The sequence below is a fragment of the Castor canadensis genome, chromosome 5 (assembly GCF_047511655.1).
Source record: "Castor canadensis chromosome 5, mCasCan1.hap1v2, whole genome shotgun sequence".
Lineage (NCBI taxonomy): Eukaryota > Metazoa > Chordata > Mammalia > Rodentia > Castoridae > Castor > Castor canadensis.
The window spans coordinates 98,778,533-98,799,155 of NC_133390.1; the positions used below are offsets into that span (position 1 = coordinate 98,778,533).

The 20,623-nt window shown below is 36.8% G+C and overlaps 2 protein-coding genes across 2 annotated transcripts in view; one reads left to right on the top strand and one right to left on the bottom strand.

Annotated features, from left to right (window-relative positions):
* The window catches only part of Prkci (protein kinase C iota), a 67,027-nt gene that overhangs the window by 29,601 nt on the left and 16,803 nt on the right, over window positions 1-20,623 (bottom strand). Inside the window, exons 2-4 of the mRNA XM_074073802.1 lie at window positions 18,896-19,017; window positions 1,676-1,765; window positions 350-400 (exon numbers count right to left, since the gene is read on the bottom strand). Of these exons, the coding sequence (XP_073929903.1) occupies window positions 350-400; window positions 1,676-1,765; window positions 18,896-19,017 (263 nt within the window). The remainder of the gene's footprint in view (window positions 1-349; window positions 401-1,675; window positions 1,766-18,895; window positions 19,018-20,623) is intronic.
* On the top strand, window positions 4,165-5,445 carry LOC109700211 (non-selective voltage-gated ion channel VDAC2). The gene has a single exon (XM_020185278.2). The coding sequence runs from the start codon at window positions 4,270-4,272 to the stop codon at window positions 5,152-5,154; it is 885 nt and encodes a 294-aa protein (XP_020040867.1). The 5' UTR covers window positions 4,165-4,269; the 3' UTR covers window positions 5,155-5,445.

The window sequence follows — 20,623 nt, forward strand, 5'->3', positions numbered from 1 at the left end:
CAAGAGGAGGTTGTCATATAACTATGTACCTCTTATATATACACAGATACAGGAAAATGTTAAGAACTGGAAAATGTGGGTAAAGGATATATGGGTATCCTTGTTTTCAATGTAGTTTCCATAAATTTGAAAATTTCTAGAATTAAAAAACATCAAGTCACATGACTTAAAATTGTAAGTGAGTTGTAGCAATTTGAAATTCATCTAGCAAAAACAGTTTATGCAGTTGCTAATATATTCTAAATCAGACTGGAGCAAAGGAAAAGAAATCAAATGAACTAAAAGCTGTATTTCTGGTAGGTGTCATAGCCTAACTCTTTTCAAGGGTACAGAGTATATAAACACTCACTATCTTCCCCTGGGCAAGGCATTCCAGGACGTTCTGGTACGCAAGGGAATACTGAAAGAAAATAAACTAAAATTAATATCATATTTAAAACATACAAATTATACACAATTCAAATGGACCTTCTCTTCACTTGAGAAAAGATACTTGGCATGTCAATACTGCTTGAAAGATCCATTTACCAAGCTATGTAAACAGAGGTTTTATGAAAACAAACATGTCTATAACAATGCATTAGAAGCTCAAATTACTAATTCCAGACCTTTGTTACTAATCACTATTTTCTGTGTCCTTAAAGAAATGATTAACTATTTCCTTAAATCCTTGTTATAGTGACCATGTTGCTATAAATTTATAAACACAGCAAATCAAACCATTTTTACACTGAGGTAGAATAAAAAGCAACAGTTCATTTATGAACATCTAGTTAACTATAGACTGTGGTGTACTAAAGAACATAGTTTAATAAAAGCAGAGTATAGGAAACATAGTTTCTCACATATTTTTAAAAGCTGAAATATAAATATAAATAAAATAATAAAATAAATATATTTTATTTAATATAAATATATTTTTAATTTATAAAAACAGATAGATATGGTATAAAAAACAAAATTTAAAACTGGTTATTTAGTAATATTGATCAATCTTCTTTTTTTTTTGGTGGGGGGGGGAAGTTGCTAAAGATTCAAACCAACGTCTTGTGCATGCTAAGCAGGCACTCTGCTGTTTATATCCCCAGCTCTTGATTTTTTGAGACAGGGTCTTGCTATGTAGCCCAGGCTGGCCTGGAACTCCTAATCTTCCTGCCTCTACCTCCTGACTGCTGGGATTATATATATATACATATATATACATATATATGTCACCATGCCTGGCTCAATCACTTTTTAAAGCATTTGTTATGAATTTATACTACAAAAAGATGAAAAAAATAGATGACTTCTAAAGCTGTACTAGGATCTCAACAAACCATCTTAAACTTGCTGTGATGGGTGTGGGCGCAGTTCAAGTGGTAGAGCGCCTGCCTACCAAGCACAAAGCCCTGTGTTCAAACCCCAAGATAGAAAAAAAAAAACTTGCTATGAAGCAATAAGATTACATTTTAATATCTGAGAAGGCATACACAGATAACAAATTTCCCAAGACTGTAAGAAGCAGAATGATTTGCCTTCTATAGCATTTGAAAAACTACTGAAAGACAATTACATAGGATCAGACACAGAGACTGAGAAAATGACATCGAGATTCTGTTTTAAAAATAGTCAACAATATTGGTTATTTAAAAATATTATAGCTCCAGAACAGTATGAAATGATTACTCTTTACCATGAATCAAGAGCTCAGAATCCTTGTTTAGCTCATAAAGCCGAAAGGCTTCTTCTAACTCCAACTGAGATGATACTGTACATGGGTCTCCTAAAAAATACAAGAAAGTAAAGCTCAATTTTTAAAACCTCTAAATGTGATGGTCAGTAAGCAACTTCCATCATACAGTATTTTGGGGGAACAATTGACACGGACACATCTTTAGATATTTATTTAGACAGTTCTACTTTTAGGAAGGTAACATAACCTCCATTTGTATTTATACAAAAATATCACACAAGATTCAGACACTCAATTTTATACATATAAAACCATTTTGTTCCTTTTTTTTTTTTTTTTTTTTTTTGGCAATACTAAGATTTAAACTCAGAGTCCTGTACTTGCTAGGCAGGCACTCTACCACTCGAGTCATGCCTCCAGCATGTTCTTAAATTATGTACATATTCAAAATACAGCAAACAAAATCTACTCTTGAGCACATTTTAAACTCTCGTTACTCTCTGACTAATGGATATGGTCAAGAACAAGCTTTCTGTTACCTGTATCTTCAAAAGAGGAAGTGAAAGCAGTTCTATTGCCACACCGTGGTTGGTTAGAAATCTCTACATAATCGTTTTGTCAATTTTTTCCTTTCAGATGAGAGCCTGCTCACAGGAGTCACTGGAGAGAAACCTCCACTAAAGTACTATAAACTGAAGAAGAGTCTAGTTATAGCTGCTTTTAAGTGAAAATGCTGAGTTCTAGTAAACATACACACAGAGAAAGGAAGGAGGAAACATTTCCCTTAGTCAGCCAGCCAAAGAACTGAGTCATCTCTGGCAACAGAGGTGGCATATCTCCCTGGACAATGACATTCCTCAATGAACGAGTCATTTTGAGCAAAGTTGGGACCTGAGCTGGGTCCCCAGCTCTGCCGTTCTTTTGCTGATTCCTATGGTTACACTAAACATCACTACATAATAGATGCTACAGACCCTGTGCAAGCCTCAATCATACTCTGTAGGAAACCAGCTTACTACTTGAAAGAGGAAAATGAAGTCATTCAATTTCAAGCTGTCTCAAACAACAGAGTGCTTTATTCTTTTCTTCAACTTGGTTGTGGAATCGTGGCTGCAGAATCTCTATCTTCTTTACCCTTGCATGGCATTGTTTCATTGGTCTTCCTCAGTTTCATTCCCCATTTCTTTCCTACCATCAGCTTCCCTTAGAGAAAGGTATGTTTGAGCCTACCTCTTAAAAAAATCTCCTTCCTACTCAGGTTATGACTCCACTCATTCAGTAGCTACGTTTTCTTTTGGTGGTACTAGGAGGGGAACTCAGGGCCTTGCAATTGCTAGACAAGCGCTCTACCACTTGAGCCATCCTCCCAGCTCTTTTTTGTGTTGGTTATTTTGGAGATAGGGTCTCACTTTATGCCTGGGCTGGCTTGGATCACCATCTTTCCATTTATGCTTTCAACGTAGCTGGTATGACAGGAACATATCACTATGCCTAGTTTTTTATTGGTTGAGATGGCGTCTTGCTAACTTTTTGTCTGGCTGGCCTGGGTCCACAATCCTCCTGATCTCCCCCTCCAGAATAGATAGGATTACAGGCTTAGGCCACCAAGCCTGACCTTGTACCCACACTTCTTAAGAATAAACTGCATATTGAAACTGGTGGGGAGAGGTAGAAGAAGAAAGTGAAGGAAAAGGGGTAGATCTTTGATTTCTTCACTTTATTCCTTTGGTGTCTTTTTTTTCTTTGGTGGTACTGGGGATAGAAACTCAGGGCCTCACACTTGCTAAGAAGGTACTATACCACCTGAGTCATACCCCAACCTTTTTTCTGTTTACATTAGTTACTTTTCAGATAGGGTTGATGGGTCTCCCACATAGCTGGAGTTATAGACATGCACCTGTAATTTACATTTCTGGCCCCTTTGGTATTTTTAAAATCATAAATTCAAAATCTTTTCCAATGAAATAAATTGCCTTAACTTTTTCCATGTTATCGTCCATCCCAAAATTCTGCTACCAAATACTCCACTAAAATTGCTATCGCAAAAGTCAGGAAAACAGTTGCCAAAATCTGTCTCTTTTTTTGTTTGTTTTTATTTTCATTGACCTCTCTATAGCCGCTAACAAAAGTTGCTCACTGACCATTAATGGAAACTCAGTGTCAAGGTTTCTAAAGTATCACTGTCCTGGTTTATCACCTCTTCTTTTTCCTTTTCTTTTAAGAGGCAGGGTGTTGCTATGTAGCACAGGCACCTGGTCTCAAGCCTGTGCTCCTGAGTGCTGGGGTTACAGACATGTTCTACCACATCTGGCTCTTTAAATTTCTATTTTAGAAAATTTTGAACACACTACAAAATCTTAGTTCCCCTGTATATCCACCTACGTGTTCTCCATTACTGTATGATTTGGAGTAAAACCTTGTAATTCTACATAAAAATCCCTTAATAAACTCACAACACATTACTTTATAAAAATTAACAATAAGCACTTCGCCCTCCAGCCGCGGCAGCTGCAGCCCGACCCTGAGCGAGCCAAGAGGCGGCGGCGGCGGCGCACTCAGGAGACCACCAGATCACCTCTTCCCGCGGCCTCGCCATGGCGACCTACGGACAGAGCTGCGCGCGGCCAATGTGTATCCCTCCATCATATGCTGACCTTGGCAAAGCTGCCAGAGATGTTTTCAACAAAGGATTTGGCTTTGGGTTGGTGAAATTGGATGTGAAAACAAAGTCATGCAGTGGTGTGGAATTCTCAACATCTGGTTCATCTAATACAGACACTGGTAAAGTTACCGGGACCTTGGAGACCAAATACAAATGGTGTGAGTATGGTCTGACTTTCACAGAAAAATGGAACACTGATAATACTCTGGGAACAGAAATTGCAATTGAAGACCAGATCTGTCAAGGTTTGAAACTTACATTTGATACTACCTTCTCACCAAATACAGGAAAGAAAAGTGGTAAAATCAAGTCCTCTTACAAGAGGGAGTGTATAAACCTTGGTTGTGATGTTGACTTTGATTTTGCTGGGCCTGCAATCCATGGTTCAGCTGTCTTTGGTTATGAGGGCTGGCTTGCTGGGTACCAGATGACCTTTGACAGTGCCAAATCAAAGCTGACAAGGAATAACTTCGCAGTGGGCTACAGGACTGGAGACTTCCAGCTACATACTAATGTCAATGATGGAACAGAATTTGGAGGATCAATTTATCAGAAAGTATGTGAAGATCTTGATACTTCAGTAAATCTTGCTTGGACATCAGGTACCAACTGTACTCGTTTTGGCATTGCAGCTAAATATCAGTTGGATCCCACTGCTTCCATTTCTGCAAAAGTTAATAACTCTAGTTTAATTGGAGTGGGCTACACTCAGACTCTGAGGCCTGGTGTGAAGCTTACACTGTCTGCTCTGGTAGATGGGAAGAGCATTAATGCTGGAGGCCACAAACTTGGGCTTGCCCTGGAATTGGAGGCTTAATCCAGCCGAAAGAAACCTCTGGAAATGGATATCAGAAGATTTGGCCTTAATATATTTCCATTGTGACCAGCAGGCTTTTTTTCTCCCCTAAGAAGGTGATCAAAACAAAGGATAATCTAAACAAGAGCTGTATTTTAAATATTTAGACAGTTACTTGTTAGCTGGTTTCTAGTTGAATTGGTTATCTAGTTACCAATGCTGCGGTCGTGCAGTCACCCATACATTATTTAAATGTATTTAACTGTTAAATGCGCTACCCACCAATAATGAAATAGACCTTTATGAAAACTGTGCGATGTGTGCATGTTTGTTTTTATGCTCCAAAACATTGACTATTGCCATTAAGTGAGATAGATCAGTGGATGTTTTAAGGTGAGGCTGAAGATTTTTTTGTTAAATTTAACCATCATTAGAGTTACTTTGGTATTCCAGAACATTACAAATTATGAATAAAACAAGTGTACATAAAAAAAAAATAAAAAAATAAAAATTAACAATAATTCTCTACAACGTCCAGACATATTCAAATGTAAAAGAGTGAAACTGAACCTTTATCTTACACTATTAACAAAAACTCATTAAAATGGACCAAAAACCTAGATGTAGTAACTAAAACTATAAGATTTTACAAGAAAACACACAGGGAAAGCTTCAAGACATTGGACGTGGCAATGATTTGTTGGACATAATGTCAAAAATAAGTTGGATCAAAATTAAATTTTTTTTGTGCATCAAAAGATGCTATCAAGAGTGAAAAAAACCCACAGAATGGGAGAAAATATTTGCAAAATGTGTATCCAGTAAAAGATTAGTATCTAGGATGTGTAAAGAACTCTTATTCCCCCCAAATCTAACCAAAAATTTTAAAAATAAGCAAAGGATGTTTCTCCAAAGAAGATATACACATGTTCTTATACAAATAAAATCCTTAACAAAATAAAAATGAAAACCACAAGTTAACACTTCCCACTCACTGCAATGGCTATTATCAAAAAACTCAGAAATAGAAGTATTAGTGAAGATGTGGAGAAACTAGAACCCTGTGCACTGGTGGTGACAATGTAAAATAGCACAACTACTGTGGAAAACAGCAGTTTGTCAAAAAATTAAATACAGAATTACCAAACAATCCAGCAACCCCATTCTAGGTATATACCTAAACAACTAAAAGCAGAGACTTGAACAGGTATCTGTACAGTAGTCCTCCTTATTCATGGGGGATATGTTTCAAGACCCCCAGTGGATGTCTGAAACCCAGACAGTACTAAATCCTCTATACTTTGTTTTTTCTTATACACACACACACACATAAACTTAATGCCCTTTCCATTTTAACTAAGCACTTACTATACTCTGTGGCTATAACTCCTGCAGTTTAATGTACAACAGCAAAACCAGATTCAATTTCTTTTTCCTTTTACACAATTTTATGGATAGAATATTCATTCTTACCATAAGTCTTAGCAACCTCAGTATGACTTTTTTCTTATTATGTTAAGAACTTCCACATTTTTTACCTAAAGGAAGAACTTTAAAGCTATTCTTGGGCATACCTGAATTACCAGCATCACTACTCTTGAGCTTTAAATCTACTGTAAGTAAAACAAGAGTTACTGAACACAAGCACTGAGAAACCACAATAGTTGATCTGATCACTGAGATAGCTACTAAGTAACTAATGGTGGGTAGTGTACACAGTGTGACATGCTAGACAAAGGGATGATTCACATCCAGGAGAGCAGAGAGATTTCATCATGCTACTCAGAACAGTGCACAATTTAAAACTTAAGAATTGTTTCCTTCAGGAATTTCCCATTATTTTTGGACTGTGACTGACCACAGTTTAACTGAAGCCATGGAAAGGAAAACCAAAGATAAAGGAAGACTACTGTGCCCTCATGATCACAGCATGCCACTCTCAACAGCCAAGAGGTGGAAGCAACCGAAGTGCCATCGACAAAGGGATAAACACATGTGGGCTATATGTAGGAGGGAATATTATTCAATCTTAAAAATAGAGGGAATTCTGACACATGCTACATGAATGATCTCTGAGGAGATTACACTACTCACAAAAGGACAAATAACATATGATTTCACTTATGAGGTGCCCAGAGTAGTCACATTCATAAAGGCAAAAAGCAGAATGGTGGTTATCAGGGATTGGAAGGAAGGGGTAATGGGAGCTAGTGTTTGATGGGTACAGAGTTGCAGTTTGGGAAGACGAAAATGTTCTGAAGATGGCTGATGGTAATGGCTGCACAACTATGCACTATGAAACAATTAAAATGGTTTATTTTCTTTTCAGTATTTACCCTCAGACATACTTGCACATGTGGAAAATTACACTGTATAAGGAAATTCATGCCTAGCATGTGCGAAGCCCTGGGTGCCAACCCTAGCACCAAAACAAAGCCAAACCAGAAAAACCTCTAGCCATCTCACTTTTGCTACATGTTATCTCCTTATCAGGCCAGTACTTGCTTGCTATCTGTTGAAGTACAGGCTAGATCAAGCAGCTGCCTAGGCACTTACTGCCTAGGAACCACTTTAAATACATACCTAGAGACTGATATTTTTTTTTTCTTTTTTTCTGGTAGGACTGGAGTTTGAACTCAGGGCTTTACACTTGGAAAGCAGGCACTCATAAGACAAGTGCTCTACTACTTGAGCCACACCTCCAGTTCATTTTGCTCTGGTTATTTTTTTGGAGACTGGGGTCTCATGAACTTTTGCCTTGGCTGGCTTTGAACCTCAAATTGCAATTCTCCCTCCCTCAGCCTCCCAAGTAACTAGGACTACAGGTGTGAGCCACTGGCACCTGGCAAGAGTGACACTTTTGAGTGATCACAAGAAAACATGAAAGTAAGCTAATCACAGACACTATATATACACAAATCTATTTTGTTTTTCTTGGACTAAATACTTTTGCTTCAAGTATTAACTTTTTTGACCAACTGCTTAATGCCTGAAAAAGGTGGGTGCGTAACTCAGAAGTAAAACATTTATTCCATCCAAATCATCATGAAAAGATTACTGAAAGAGATTTTTTCAAAGCACACTCTATTTATTACTAATGTCTAAATCCATATCCTAAAACACAAATACCCCAGAGTAAGAACTGCTCAGTGCAGTGAATTTTGAGGTAATCTGTATATTAACCAGCAGGTTGTTTTTCTTTTTCTAATATACCTATAAAAAAGAAATAAGCAAATTAGAGCATTAGACTAAGACTTCAGAAAGGTTGATAAATATGCAAGATCCAAGTAACCAGACAAGATGCAGGGCATGAAATTTATATGTCTCATTATATTTAATTATTTTAGCACATGACTTAATTCAGTCCCAAATTTGAAAGAATCAACAAAACCTAAAGGCAAAACTGGTAAACCCTGAGGCAGGACCGTCACATTTTTCTCTTAGATATTTGAGTGTGCCATAGGTTCACAGACTCACTGGCTGATCCAATCATGGCCCTCCTACTATCATCCTGCCTCTGGATACTGGGTTCAGAACACTATATACTACTTGTAAAAGTCACTGCATTTCCTATTTTAAAGGTTTACATTACTTAAAACATAGATTTGCAAAATTTTTCCAAGAATGTCATTATGCCTAGATGGTCATCCTTTCAATAGTAGGTTCAATCACAACTGTGGGGAATTTTTTGGCTTATTGCTTCCTTCTGGCAGGCAAAAGTGAATAGTTACAAAAGTAAATACCATCCTATGAAAGTGCGAATCTTCAACTTCCACTTCAGGAGAGATGGAGTAACAGTAACTAGACTTGACCCTCCACCCAAAGAAAACAAGCAAAAAATGCTGAATAAAATAAGTGAAACAATTAAGATACTCAATATTAGCCGGGCACCAGTGGCTCATGCCTGGAATCCTAGCTACTTGGCAGGATCCTGAGATCAGCAGGCTATTTTGAGGCCAGGCCAAGTAAAAACTTAGCAATATACGATCTCAACCAATAGCTGGGCACAGTGTATGCGGGAGATTGAGATCCTGAGGATTGTGATCCTAGGCAAGCCCTGTCAAAAAAAGTTTGTGAGATGCCACTGCAATGGAAAAAAAACTGGGCATGGAGGCAACATGCCTTCCTATTCCAGCAAAATAGGAAGACTGCAGTCCAGGACAACGCAGGCAAAAAGCAAGACCCTATCTCCAAAATAACCAGAGCGGGAGAGGGAGGGAGGTGGGGGACAGAGAGGAGAAATGACCCAAACAATGTATACACATATGAATAAATGAAGAAACCATAAAAAATAACCACAGCAAAAATGACTAGAGGCATGAAGTCCTGAGTTCAAAGCCCTGGTATTGCCAAAAAAACTAAACCCATACTTTAATTACACATAGTATGTTTGAGAACATATTAGTACTAAATTAAGTAAGTAAACATGGAAGATACTTTAAAAGACCCAAGTTGAAACAAAAGCTATAATGTCTGAAATAAAAAATACACTAGGTGGGATTTAATAGCAGATTAGATACTGAGGAAAGGCTACTATACTTGAAGACATGACAATAAAACTATCCAGGATGTAAAGATCCAAAACAAAAAACAGAGCACTAGTGAGTTTTAGTACAATTTCAAGAGGCCCAATATTCATAGCATTGGAGTCCTTAAAGGAAAGGGACAGTGATTTTAAAAAAAAAAAAAAAACTTTTTAGGAAGAGATAATGGCCAAAAATTTTCCCAATTTGATGAAAACTATAAGTCCACAGATTCAAGACGCTCAACAAAGCTACAGAAAAGCCAGGTCCTGGTGGCTCACGTCTGTAATCCTAGCTACTCAAAAGGCAGAGATCAGGAAGATTAAGGTTCAAAGCCAACCTGGGCAAATAGTTCTTGAGACCCTATATCAAAAATACCCATCACAAAAAAAGGGCTGGTGAAATGGCTCAAAATATAGGCCCTGTGTTCAAATCCCAGCACCACAAAAAAAGGAGGGAAGGAGGGAGGGAGGGAGGAAGGGAGGGGGAGGAAGGGAGGAAGGAAGGAGAAAGTGCAGTAAAGTTCATCATTATCAAGCTGCTTAAGAGAAGAGAAAAATCTTAAAGACAGCAAGAGGAGAGACACAGAAGAACAAAAAGGTTGACAGCAGACTTTGCATCAGAAACAATGCAAACAAGACAAGACACAGAAAGAAAAGCAACTGCCAACCCAGAATTATTTACCTATCAAATATGATTTCAGAATATGATGAATAATACTGTTTATGTGTATTTAAAAACACTGTAGTTTGTCATTTGTATATATGGAACAGTGACAGAAAGCAGACCAGTGGCTGCCTGGGGATGCAGAGGTGAGTGAGAAACCAATGCACATTATCAACTTAGCCCACATTAGCAGGTGCTTCTGGGAGAGGCGGGGGACAATGCAACTGAAGATGGAGGCCCAAGAGAAGGGCAGGCCTCCCTGGGTGTCAGGGAAGTTGGAGTTTGAGACCCTGGTGCCCATTCAGGAAAACTGTTCCTCTATTCACAATACTTCTCACACCAAATTTGCACACTTCTGTCTGACTTGGCTACAAATTAGGGGTTTTCCCAACCCCCTTCTCAAGGTCAATCATTTGCTCACAAAACTCAAGGAAACAATGTTGGACGTCAAGGTTAAAACTAACTTCTGTGCTTGGGGCCATCACTACATTAGCCAATCTTCTAACTGGGGTTCTATACCCCCAGAGTGCAGGAAAACTTTTCAGGAACTAGCAGACCCAGAGTTTTTAAAAGGTACCAATTTCCAGAAACTCAACTTCTTTTCTCTTCTTTTTTTGGCTTGGTATTGACCCTAGAGTCTCATGTATTCACAGCATGCACTCACCACTGGGCTATATCCTGATCTTCAACCTGAACTCCTTACTAAAAACCATTTGCCTAAGAATGTGCCTGAGGTACAGTGTGCCATCTCATTTCCTTTTCATATTTTTCCTTTCACATTTTATAAAAGACAAATATACAAGTTTACCATATGATAAAACCATTCAACTTATAGAATTCCAAAAAAGAAACAAATATCCATACAAAGACTTGTACATCATTGTCCACAGAACTTTTATTTACAATAGCCCAAAGCAGAAAATAATCCCAATGACCATCAACAGATTAATGAATAAACAAACTGCAATACATCCAAAGGCTGTACTACCACTCAGCCATAGAAAGAAATGAAGTACAGCTACATGGACTCAACACACAAATCAAATAACTGCCAAGAGAAAGAACCCAGACTCCACCCCGCAGTGGGCACACACTGTATAATTTTATTCCTACAAAACTCTAGAAAATGCAAATTCCCCGATAGCAACAAAATGCAAACTAGAAGTTTCTGGAGGTTGGAGGAACAGAAGTAAGGAATTGCACAGCACAAGAAATATTTGGAGCAAATGGTAATATTATCTTTTTTACTTATTATGATGTAGTAAAATTCAACAAATTACTAATTTTTTAATATGTATCGTTTGTTGGGTTAACTATGTCAATAAATCTAGGTTTTTAAAAAGATACAGAAAAGCTGAAATAACTCATCACCAGCAGACCTCTACTATAAGAAATGTTAACAGAAGTTCTTCAAGTAAAAGTAAAATTATGTCAGTTACAAAACTAGGTCTGCTCAGAGGTACTCAGATTTTTGTTTTTTAAGTTACTGTTGATTTTTTTCTTATGATTTACATCTTAAATGTTTCCCCAAACCTTATATGCTAAATACTTGTGTTATCAGTTAGCTTTTCATAGCTGTGACCAAAATACCTGACAGAAACAACTTAAAGAAGGATTTATTTTGGTTCGTAGCCTCAGAGGGTTCACTCAATGATGGCAGGAGCGTATGGCAAAGACTGTCATTTCTTGGCAGACAGGAAACAGAGATAGACAGACAGACAGACAAGGGGCCAGGTACAAGACACCACCAAGTACCCGCCCCAGCTAGGTCCCACCTCCTACAGTTTCCAGAACCTCCAAAACAGTTTCAGTAGCTGGGGAGTAAGCATTCAAAACTTGAGTCTGTAGGGCATGCTTCATATTTAAAACCTAACAGCTTGGCTAGCAGTCTATGAAGCTATTGGGAGTTGGATGTGCCCTTGAAGAGGATGCTAGAACGAGGCCTCTTTCCTCTCTCTGTTTCCCAGATGCCATGAGGTGAATAAAGTTCTTCTACAGCATGCTTGCATCATGATGGACTGTGTAGAGCCACAGGTCCAGAGCAGCAGGGCCAAGTGACCATAGGTTGAAGCCATGAGGCAAAATAAATCTTTCTGCTTCATAAGTTGTTTGTCCCAGTTATTTTGTCACAGTGATAGGACAATAACACAATTTTTACTTTTTAAATTTTCAGGTGTGGATATTACTGTTACCTTATTGTGTGTGTGTGTATGTTTCTAAGGTTTTTGTTTTTATTACTACTGTTATACTGGGGTACACTGTGACATTTATTAAAGTTCTTAAACTATATCATAGTTGAAATCACTTCCTCCATCATTCTCCTTTATCCCCCATACCCTACTGTTAATCTAAATAAGTGAAGTAGCACAGAACATTATCAGTCAAAATTTTATCTCCCACTTCTTCTGACATGACTACTACTGTTAGTATATAGTGTGGGATGATAAGGAAAAAAAATCACATTTCACCCTAACTATGGTTTTGTTACATTTTGGCACTCAATTTCCACCCCCATGAACACATCAGATTTTGTAGTGCAGGTCAAAAAGTTTAACCTTACAGAGCTCAAACACTCTATACTCTATGTCAAAGAATGCTTACACCCATTTAAAATTTCCATGAATATTACCTACTGAAGCTATCAGAGCATAAATAAAACACATCAAAATAATATAGTTCCCTACCCCTGCAAATCATTTATATTTTCAACTTCCTTTACACATGCTATTGGTAGCAATGTAATGAGCATGACTAGCAAGCACGAGCCTGAGTTCAAACCTCAGTCCCATCCAAAACAAATTATAATGAAGGGAACAACATTTTTGGAGGTCAGTTTGTTACCAGCTGTCATCAAGGACACAATCCAGATCAGGGATAATCAGTAAAAGTACCCAAAAACATCTACGCAAAGATGTTCTTTTGTACCAACATTTATAACAGTTAAACTGCAAAGAGCCCAAGATCTATCAGAAGAGACTTGTCTAAATTAGTTATCTTACAACCACATTATACAAAACTATATATCTCAGTCCTTGAATATGATAAATCTGTATTCACTGAGATGAAAAGATATTGGAAAGATAGCCACAAGATGTTAAGTGAAAAAAGCAAGTTAAATAACAGCTTATAAAAAATTAAAACTAAAAAAATTAACAGCATATATTGTGTTAGTCTATGGTAAGAAAGAAAAAAATTGTTATCACCTCTAGTTACATATTCATAGAAAGACATGAATTCATTTTCAGCAGATATTTTTTCTTCAAATAAATCAGCATTTTTTGTTTAAAAGTATGTATTATTCTTAATAGAAACTTTAACAAGAAACCAAATATCTGAAGAGCAGTTTCTCAAAAGAAGTAATAGAATAGAAGCTCATAAATTAGAAATTTACAGAGTATGGGTGGTTAAGTATAAAAAGTACGTCTTTAAGGAAAAACAACATTCACAATTTAAAAATGGTGAACTACAATAGTGAAGATATGGAAACAAACCAAATTCTCATCAGCAGATGGATAAATACACACACACACACACACACACACACACACACACACACACACACACACCCCCCCCCCCCCATGGAATCCTACTAAGCCTTTAAAAAGTGGGGAATTCTGCCATTTGCAACAACATGTATGAATCTAACAGACACTACAATAAGTGAAATAAGCCAGGCCCAAAAAGACAAATATCACATGATTTCACTTGTATGTGAGATCTAAAAAAGTCAAGCTCTTGAAATTGGGGAGTAGGGCTGAAGGTATGACTCAAGTGGTAGCGCATGACGCTCTGAGTTCAAACCCCAGTACTGCCAAGAAAAGAGAGAGAGAGAGAAAAAGAGAGAGAGAGAGAGAAAAAACAGAGAGTAGAATGATGGTTATCAGAGGCTAGGGACAAGGCACTAGAGAGAGAAAGGGGAAGCAGTCAAAGGGTACAAAGTTTCAGTTAAGAGGAACAAGTGCTAGTAATCTATTGTATAGCATGGTGATTATAGTTAATAATAATGTATATTTCAAGATAGAGAAGAATAGATGCTAAATGCCATCACCAAAAAGAAATGATAACTATTTGAAGTGAAGGATACACTAATTAACCTTATTGGCTCATCATTCCACAATACACATGTGTATCAAAACATCATATTACACCCCATAATTATATATTGCCAGTCAAAAAAGTATAACAATTTGTATACACACACACACATATAAACAGTTCCATTTGTTTAAAAAAAAAGTCATATTTGTCATTCTCTGCTATACAAGAGTATAATGGGAAGTGAACAGGGTAGGGGAATGATGGTTACAAAATTGCTATTCACTTTAAAATGTCCAGCTACATTAAACAAATCAGTTTTTTCACATCAAAACAAATTAGTAAAACTGTTTTCAACTACAAGGAAAAATATGATTATCATAAATCTGTTGAAAGAGATGATGTAAGCTTACAATTTTTATTTGCTCCACTTAAAATATCTCAATTAAATGTTTAGATTCTTGAATGGCATTTCTCAGATGTCAGAGAAATCAAATTATAGTCCTGTCTTTGATCTGAAAGAATTTTTCTTCAGATCAGCATGCCACAATGCCTACATGATTAAAATATAGGTGACAAAACTGCAGCTGGAAAATAAGTATAACCAACTTAAAAATAATTATTATTTTGGCTCTATGTGCCTAAAATTAAGAAAAGACTGGTATCAAAATTTAAGCAAGATAAGAAGGACCACATAGGGAAAATCTAACTTCTTACTTAAATAAGACAAAGGCTGTAGCTTAAAAGTTTTCCCTAGAAAATTAGAACACTTAATAGCTACTCAATGAGAAAGAACTACGACCTGCACTATAAGAGAAGACTTTCACCAAAAAATTAATTTAATTTACTACATGAATCTGTTAATTAAAATATTAGTTTAAGGACTGGGATGTGAATCAAGTGGTAGTGGTAGAGCATTTGTCTACTAAGAGCAAGGCCCTGAGGTTCAATCACCTACCCTACAAAAAAAAACAAACAAACAACTAATTACTTTAAGAAAAACCAAAATAGACCCAGCATGGTGGTAGAATGCCTGTAATCCCAGCTACTCAGGAGGCAGAGATCAGAAGGATCCCAGTTAGAGCCCAGCCAGGGCAAAATGTTAGCAAAACCCTATCTCAACAAATAAACAGGTATGGTGGTGCATTGTCTGTACTCCGTAGAGTACACAGCTACTCTAGAGACACATGTAGAAGGTCCAAGATCTACCATGAGAAAAACATGAGACCCTATCCAAAACAAAACAAAAAAAAAACACTAAAGCAAAAAAAAGACTAGGGATGTGGTTCAAGTGGTAGAGTGCCTGCCTAGAAAGTACAAGGTCCTGAGTTCAAATCTCAGTAGCACCAAAAACTTAAAAAGAAAAAAGAAAGGATAAACAGCAACTCCCAATGCTTAAGTCTAAAATAACTTAAGGAACACTAAATCGTGGAAAGGTTCGCTACTGACCTTTTATACAATTCTATTAAGTATCCTATAATTGAGTGCTGCTCTAGGCACTCGGGGAGCAGAACAAGGAAGAGCTCCGCTCCACTCCAGAGACCTCAACTACACAATTAAGAACAAAACAACATGGGCCAGGGCATGGCTCAAGTGGCAGAGAGCCTCACTAGCAAGCATGAGACCCTGAGCTCAAACCCTAGTGAGAGATAAGAAACAAAGCCTCCACCACCAAAAGAACAAAACAGGAAACAAAGAAGATACAAAAAGAATGGGACTAAGAACTCTCCTTGGAAGAAATAACATATTACTTAAGACCCATAAATGATAAACAGCTATGCGACAATCTGGGAACAGAACTCTCCGAGTATGTACTATACAAAGTACAAAGATACTATAAAAATATTTAATGGATTATCTCTAAACCAATTACTTAAAAAAACCCCGCTATTCAGTAATTCCTATGTGAGCTACAGTTTAAACACCACTGATTTTTTTTTAAAAAAAGGTCTTTTAAGGTAAATAAATGGTATGAAATGATCAGAATAGAATTAAAATGAGAATAACACTGATTCATAAGAAGAGGCATTTTATTGAAAGATAAGCATATCTATGAGAGGTGCTAAATTATAGTCTCAAGACATACTGTGAGATATCTATGACATTTATAATTAACTATATTAAAATGAACCTTAAGTAGAGTAGGTAAAAGAGTGATTGAATAGATGAAGATACTGTCTTCCTCTCAAATAGTACAAACTTTAAAATATCAAGCTAGCATTTCATTTATTAGATTTGCAAAAGTGTTAACAACTCATAATATCTGAGGTGGGTGGGCAAGAGTGAATGGATCTTATTTTCTGTACTATCAAACTGGTTAACTTTTTTATTAATGCATTTTAAATATTAATGCAACTTTAAATGCATTTTAAAGTTGTATATATTATGATGCACCACACAATAATCTAATGCGTGCATACATAACCAAGCTCATTAGCATATGCATTATCTCACACACTTCTCCTTTGATCTAACTTTTTTGTGACAAATTCTCATGATGTAGATAGTCTGTAAATTTGCTAGAGTCCCATACCATGACACAGATTACATTTAGAAGTGTTCACTGTACTGCGTACAGTAGTGGAAAACTGGGAACAGTCCAAATGTCATCAATAAGGCTGTCACTCAAGAAGCAATCAATATGCAGTACCATGCAGTGCTGACAAAGGTAGTGACTGTAAAAGTGAAATACTGCATAAGCTTATATTTACTTTTGTGTTAATTAACACAATAAATGACTTATAGAAATATATGTGTTTGTATATGCACAGAAAAAAAATCTAAAAGCATATACACTGAGCTGTTACCACTGGTTAACTCTTCATAAATAGATGTACTACTTTCCACAAACAGGGAACACAGATTACTTTAGAAAAACTTTTTAAAAAATGAAAATGCATTTGAGTTTACCTATAGTTTAGAACTGGGACCATGTCTTTCCAGAGTTCTTTGTAACAGAGAACATAGAAATGGCCCCAGCTGGACACTGGTGGCTCACACTCATAATCCTAGCTACTTGGAAGGTAGAAATCAGGAGGATTGCAGTTTAAGGCCAGCCCAGGCAAATTATCTTGGAAGACCATGTCTTGAAAATACCTGAAACAAAAAACGGTGGGCAGAGTGGCTCAAGTTGTAGAGCGCCTGCCTAGAAAGCACTGAAGCCTTGATTTCAAACCCCAGTATCGCCCCCCCCACCCCAAAAAAGAAAATAAATGGCCCCAAATATTGACCTAAGTATTATAGTAATACTGTTCAAAATAAAATTCTATTTTATTACAATTAACAGAAAACCATTATACAAAAGTAATGTATTGGGCTGGAATTGTGGCTCAAGTGGTAGAATGTTGCCTAAGAAGTATGAGCCCTTGAGTTCAAACCCAGTATCCCCCCACACACACACAAAGTAATGTATTTAGGGTAACTTTTAATTACACTCTCATGGCATTCCGACACATAAAATAAAGTCCAATGTAGTTTATAATGTCTTTCAGATCTAGTCCTATGCTTTTCCAACTCTAATATTCTTACAACTCAGCAGTGGATCCTATTAAAATATTGGCTATGATTCAGTAGGCTGTGATTGGGACTGAGAGTCCCCATTTCTAAAAAGCTCCACAATCACACTTTCATACCTCACCACTCTACCCTTGGTGAATTTCTGCTCTTCCCCACCCCTCTGTCTTCATACCTCGTGTCTATTTATACTTTGTTCTTCTTCAGACTGTACAGTTCTCCTCTCCCTCCATCTCAAAAACTTATTCTTTGTTAATAGGTTTAGTTCAAACACTAATCGTGGATATGCTTCTTTTGTATTCCCATATCTATCTTCCTATCAGACTCTGAGTTTAAGGATAGGAAACGTCTAGCCTCAGCACAAAGATATTCCATAAATGCCTTCTGGATACAAGTCACTCCTTACTGACTTGTTTTTGACACCACTCTGAAGTAACAGTTGTCACAATCATTTTAAGTCTATAATATTTTCTTTAAGATAATATTCAATCAAAAATAGTAATTTCTTAAAATATAAGACACTTATATTAAAAATTTTATGTAAAATGTCATACTCTGATGAAATATTTACCTTACTGCTGAAAAAAATCATTAATTTTACATTATTTTAGGATAAAAGACACAAAACAAACATTTACTCTTTGGTACTCTTAATTTATACAATGAAAGAAAAAATAAGAATGGCACTGAATATCTAATATAGTTTTCCTCCTTAAATTTGTCAGGACTCTTAATATACATATATATTTTAATTAACTTTTTTTTTTTTTTTTGTGGTACTGGGGCTTGAACTCAGGTCCTTCACCTTGAGCCACTCCACCAGCCCTATTTTTATGAAGGGTTTTTGAGATACAACTATTTGCCTGGGCTGGCTTTCAATCACAATCCTCCTGATCTCTGCCTCTTGAGTAGCTAGGATTACAGGCTTCAGCCAGTGGCCCCTAGCTTATTATATTTTTAAAACAAATGATAGAATAGTATCTTAAATCAAATGTTTACATAAGCAGCCTCTCTTTATCACTTACCTTCCTCATCTATCCACTTCATGGTGAAAAGCTGCTCATTGTCAAAAGAACACATGTCTCGAACCTCACTGCAAAGGCCCTCAAAGGAGATGGAAGGCTCAAAATGTGTTATCATGATATCCCTGAAAAAGAAAAGGAGTTTTAAGTTCGAAAATGATTCAAATATAACACTCTACAGATTACTGAATGCCTGACAACTTGGTAGCCTTCAGTTATGTGTGCATAAACATGTATTGAAGATTAAAATACCAATATCGAATGAACTAAAAATAAAAATACTGGATTTATGAGAAGCTGTAATTCAATCGCCCCTCGTTGAGGAAGCCCACCCTAGCTATCTGAACAGATGATAGGCCTACTTTTGCTTTTATGTTACTGATCAGAAGCTTATTCCTTTAGAGGTTTTTGACTCTACAGATAAAGAGCTCTCTATATAAGCTTCTGACATATACATATATATGTATTTTTTGAGATGCTGGGATTTGAACTCAGGACCTCACACTTGCTAGGCAGGCACTTTACCACTTGAGACATGACCCCAGCCCATTTTCCTTACATTTAACTGATACCTGTTTCACTCTCCAGTCCCAGACCTCTCCAAGTCCACCCTTCATCCAAGAGATGGGCCTCTGTCACCTCAACTACTTTAGTCTTGATTTCCACAATTAACCACCCACAAATCTGCAAATCATTCTTTGCATAACATGATTTCTATATCTCCCACCTTCACTTTCAGCTTTTCTAACGCTCAAAGAATTACAGTTTACCAAACTGGTTTTAAAGTGATTCATTTTAAGGTAGGAACCCCAAAAGCCATAGGAATATACAAACATAAATATGTATTTTCTTTAGATTAGCACTAGATGAGTGAATAAATTCACTGAGCATTTAATAACTATAACTCTTAAAAACTGAAATAAAATACTTTAAAGTAGAGGCCTGGTATTACCTCCACAAAGCCAGGAGAAGGCTCCCTAAGATCTTATCTCCACAGAGCAGCCACAATGGTCATTTCAAAGTCAAGTCAGATAGACTGAATGACTCTTAACACTTATATAGTGATCCCTATGTGTTAGACAGTCCTGAGGGTTTTACAAAATTAATGCAGTTCATGTCTTTCCTCTGTTGTAAACTCTTCAAATGCCTCTCCTATCATACAGAGCAGGGTCTACAAGGCCCTGTGTGAACTGGCTCTGGCTATGTCCCTGACCTACTTCTCGGAACACTGGACAGATGAACAAATGTTTTTAGTCTACCATCTATCCTAGCTAGAATCTAAGCTTGGTAAAGGTGAAAGCAGAGGCTTTTTCTTCATTATACTGTTATTACATTATACTGTTATTCATTATGCCTAGAACAGAATGAATACTCCATATTTGTTGATGAAAGAAAGCAAGGAAATGACAATGTGTTAGGAACTGTGAACAGACTTGTTCTGTTAGAATGCAGAATAGGAAATAAAAATGATTTTGCAGATGACTAAAAGCTTTAGTCATCTTCAAAAAAAAGTTACAGCTGCAGTCTTTAAGAGCTCTAGAAGGTAAGCAGAGAACCAAGCAGACATAGAAATCAAATGACCTTTTCTGGATTTCTATTATTTTTTAAGTATCTGGTATTTTTCTGCCCCTATGCTTAGAACTCTCTTGCTTTGGCTTCACAATAGTTTTCTTTCTTGGCTCTCCATCTACTGAACACTGAAGTCTCCTTTTGTCTTCAGTCACAAAACAT

What these genes read in the sequence shown, in the direction of transcription:
- LOC109700211 (XM_020185278.2), top strand. Translation starts at nt 4,270, where the DNA reads ATGGCGACCTACGGACAGAGCTGCGCGCGGCCAATGTGTATCCCTCCA.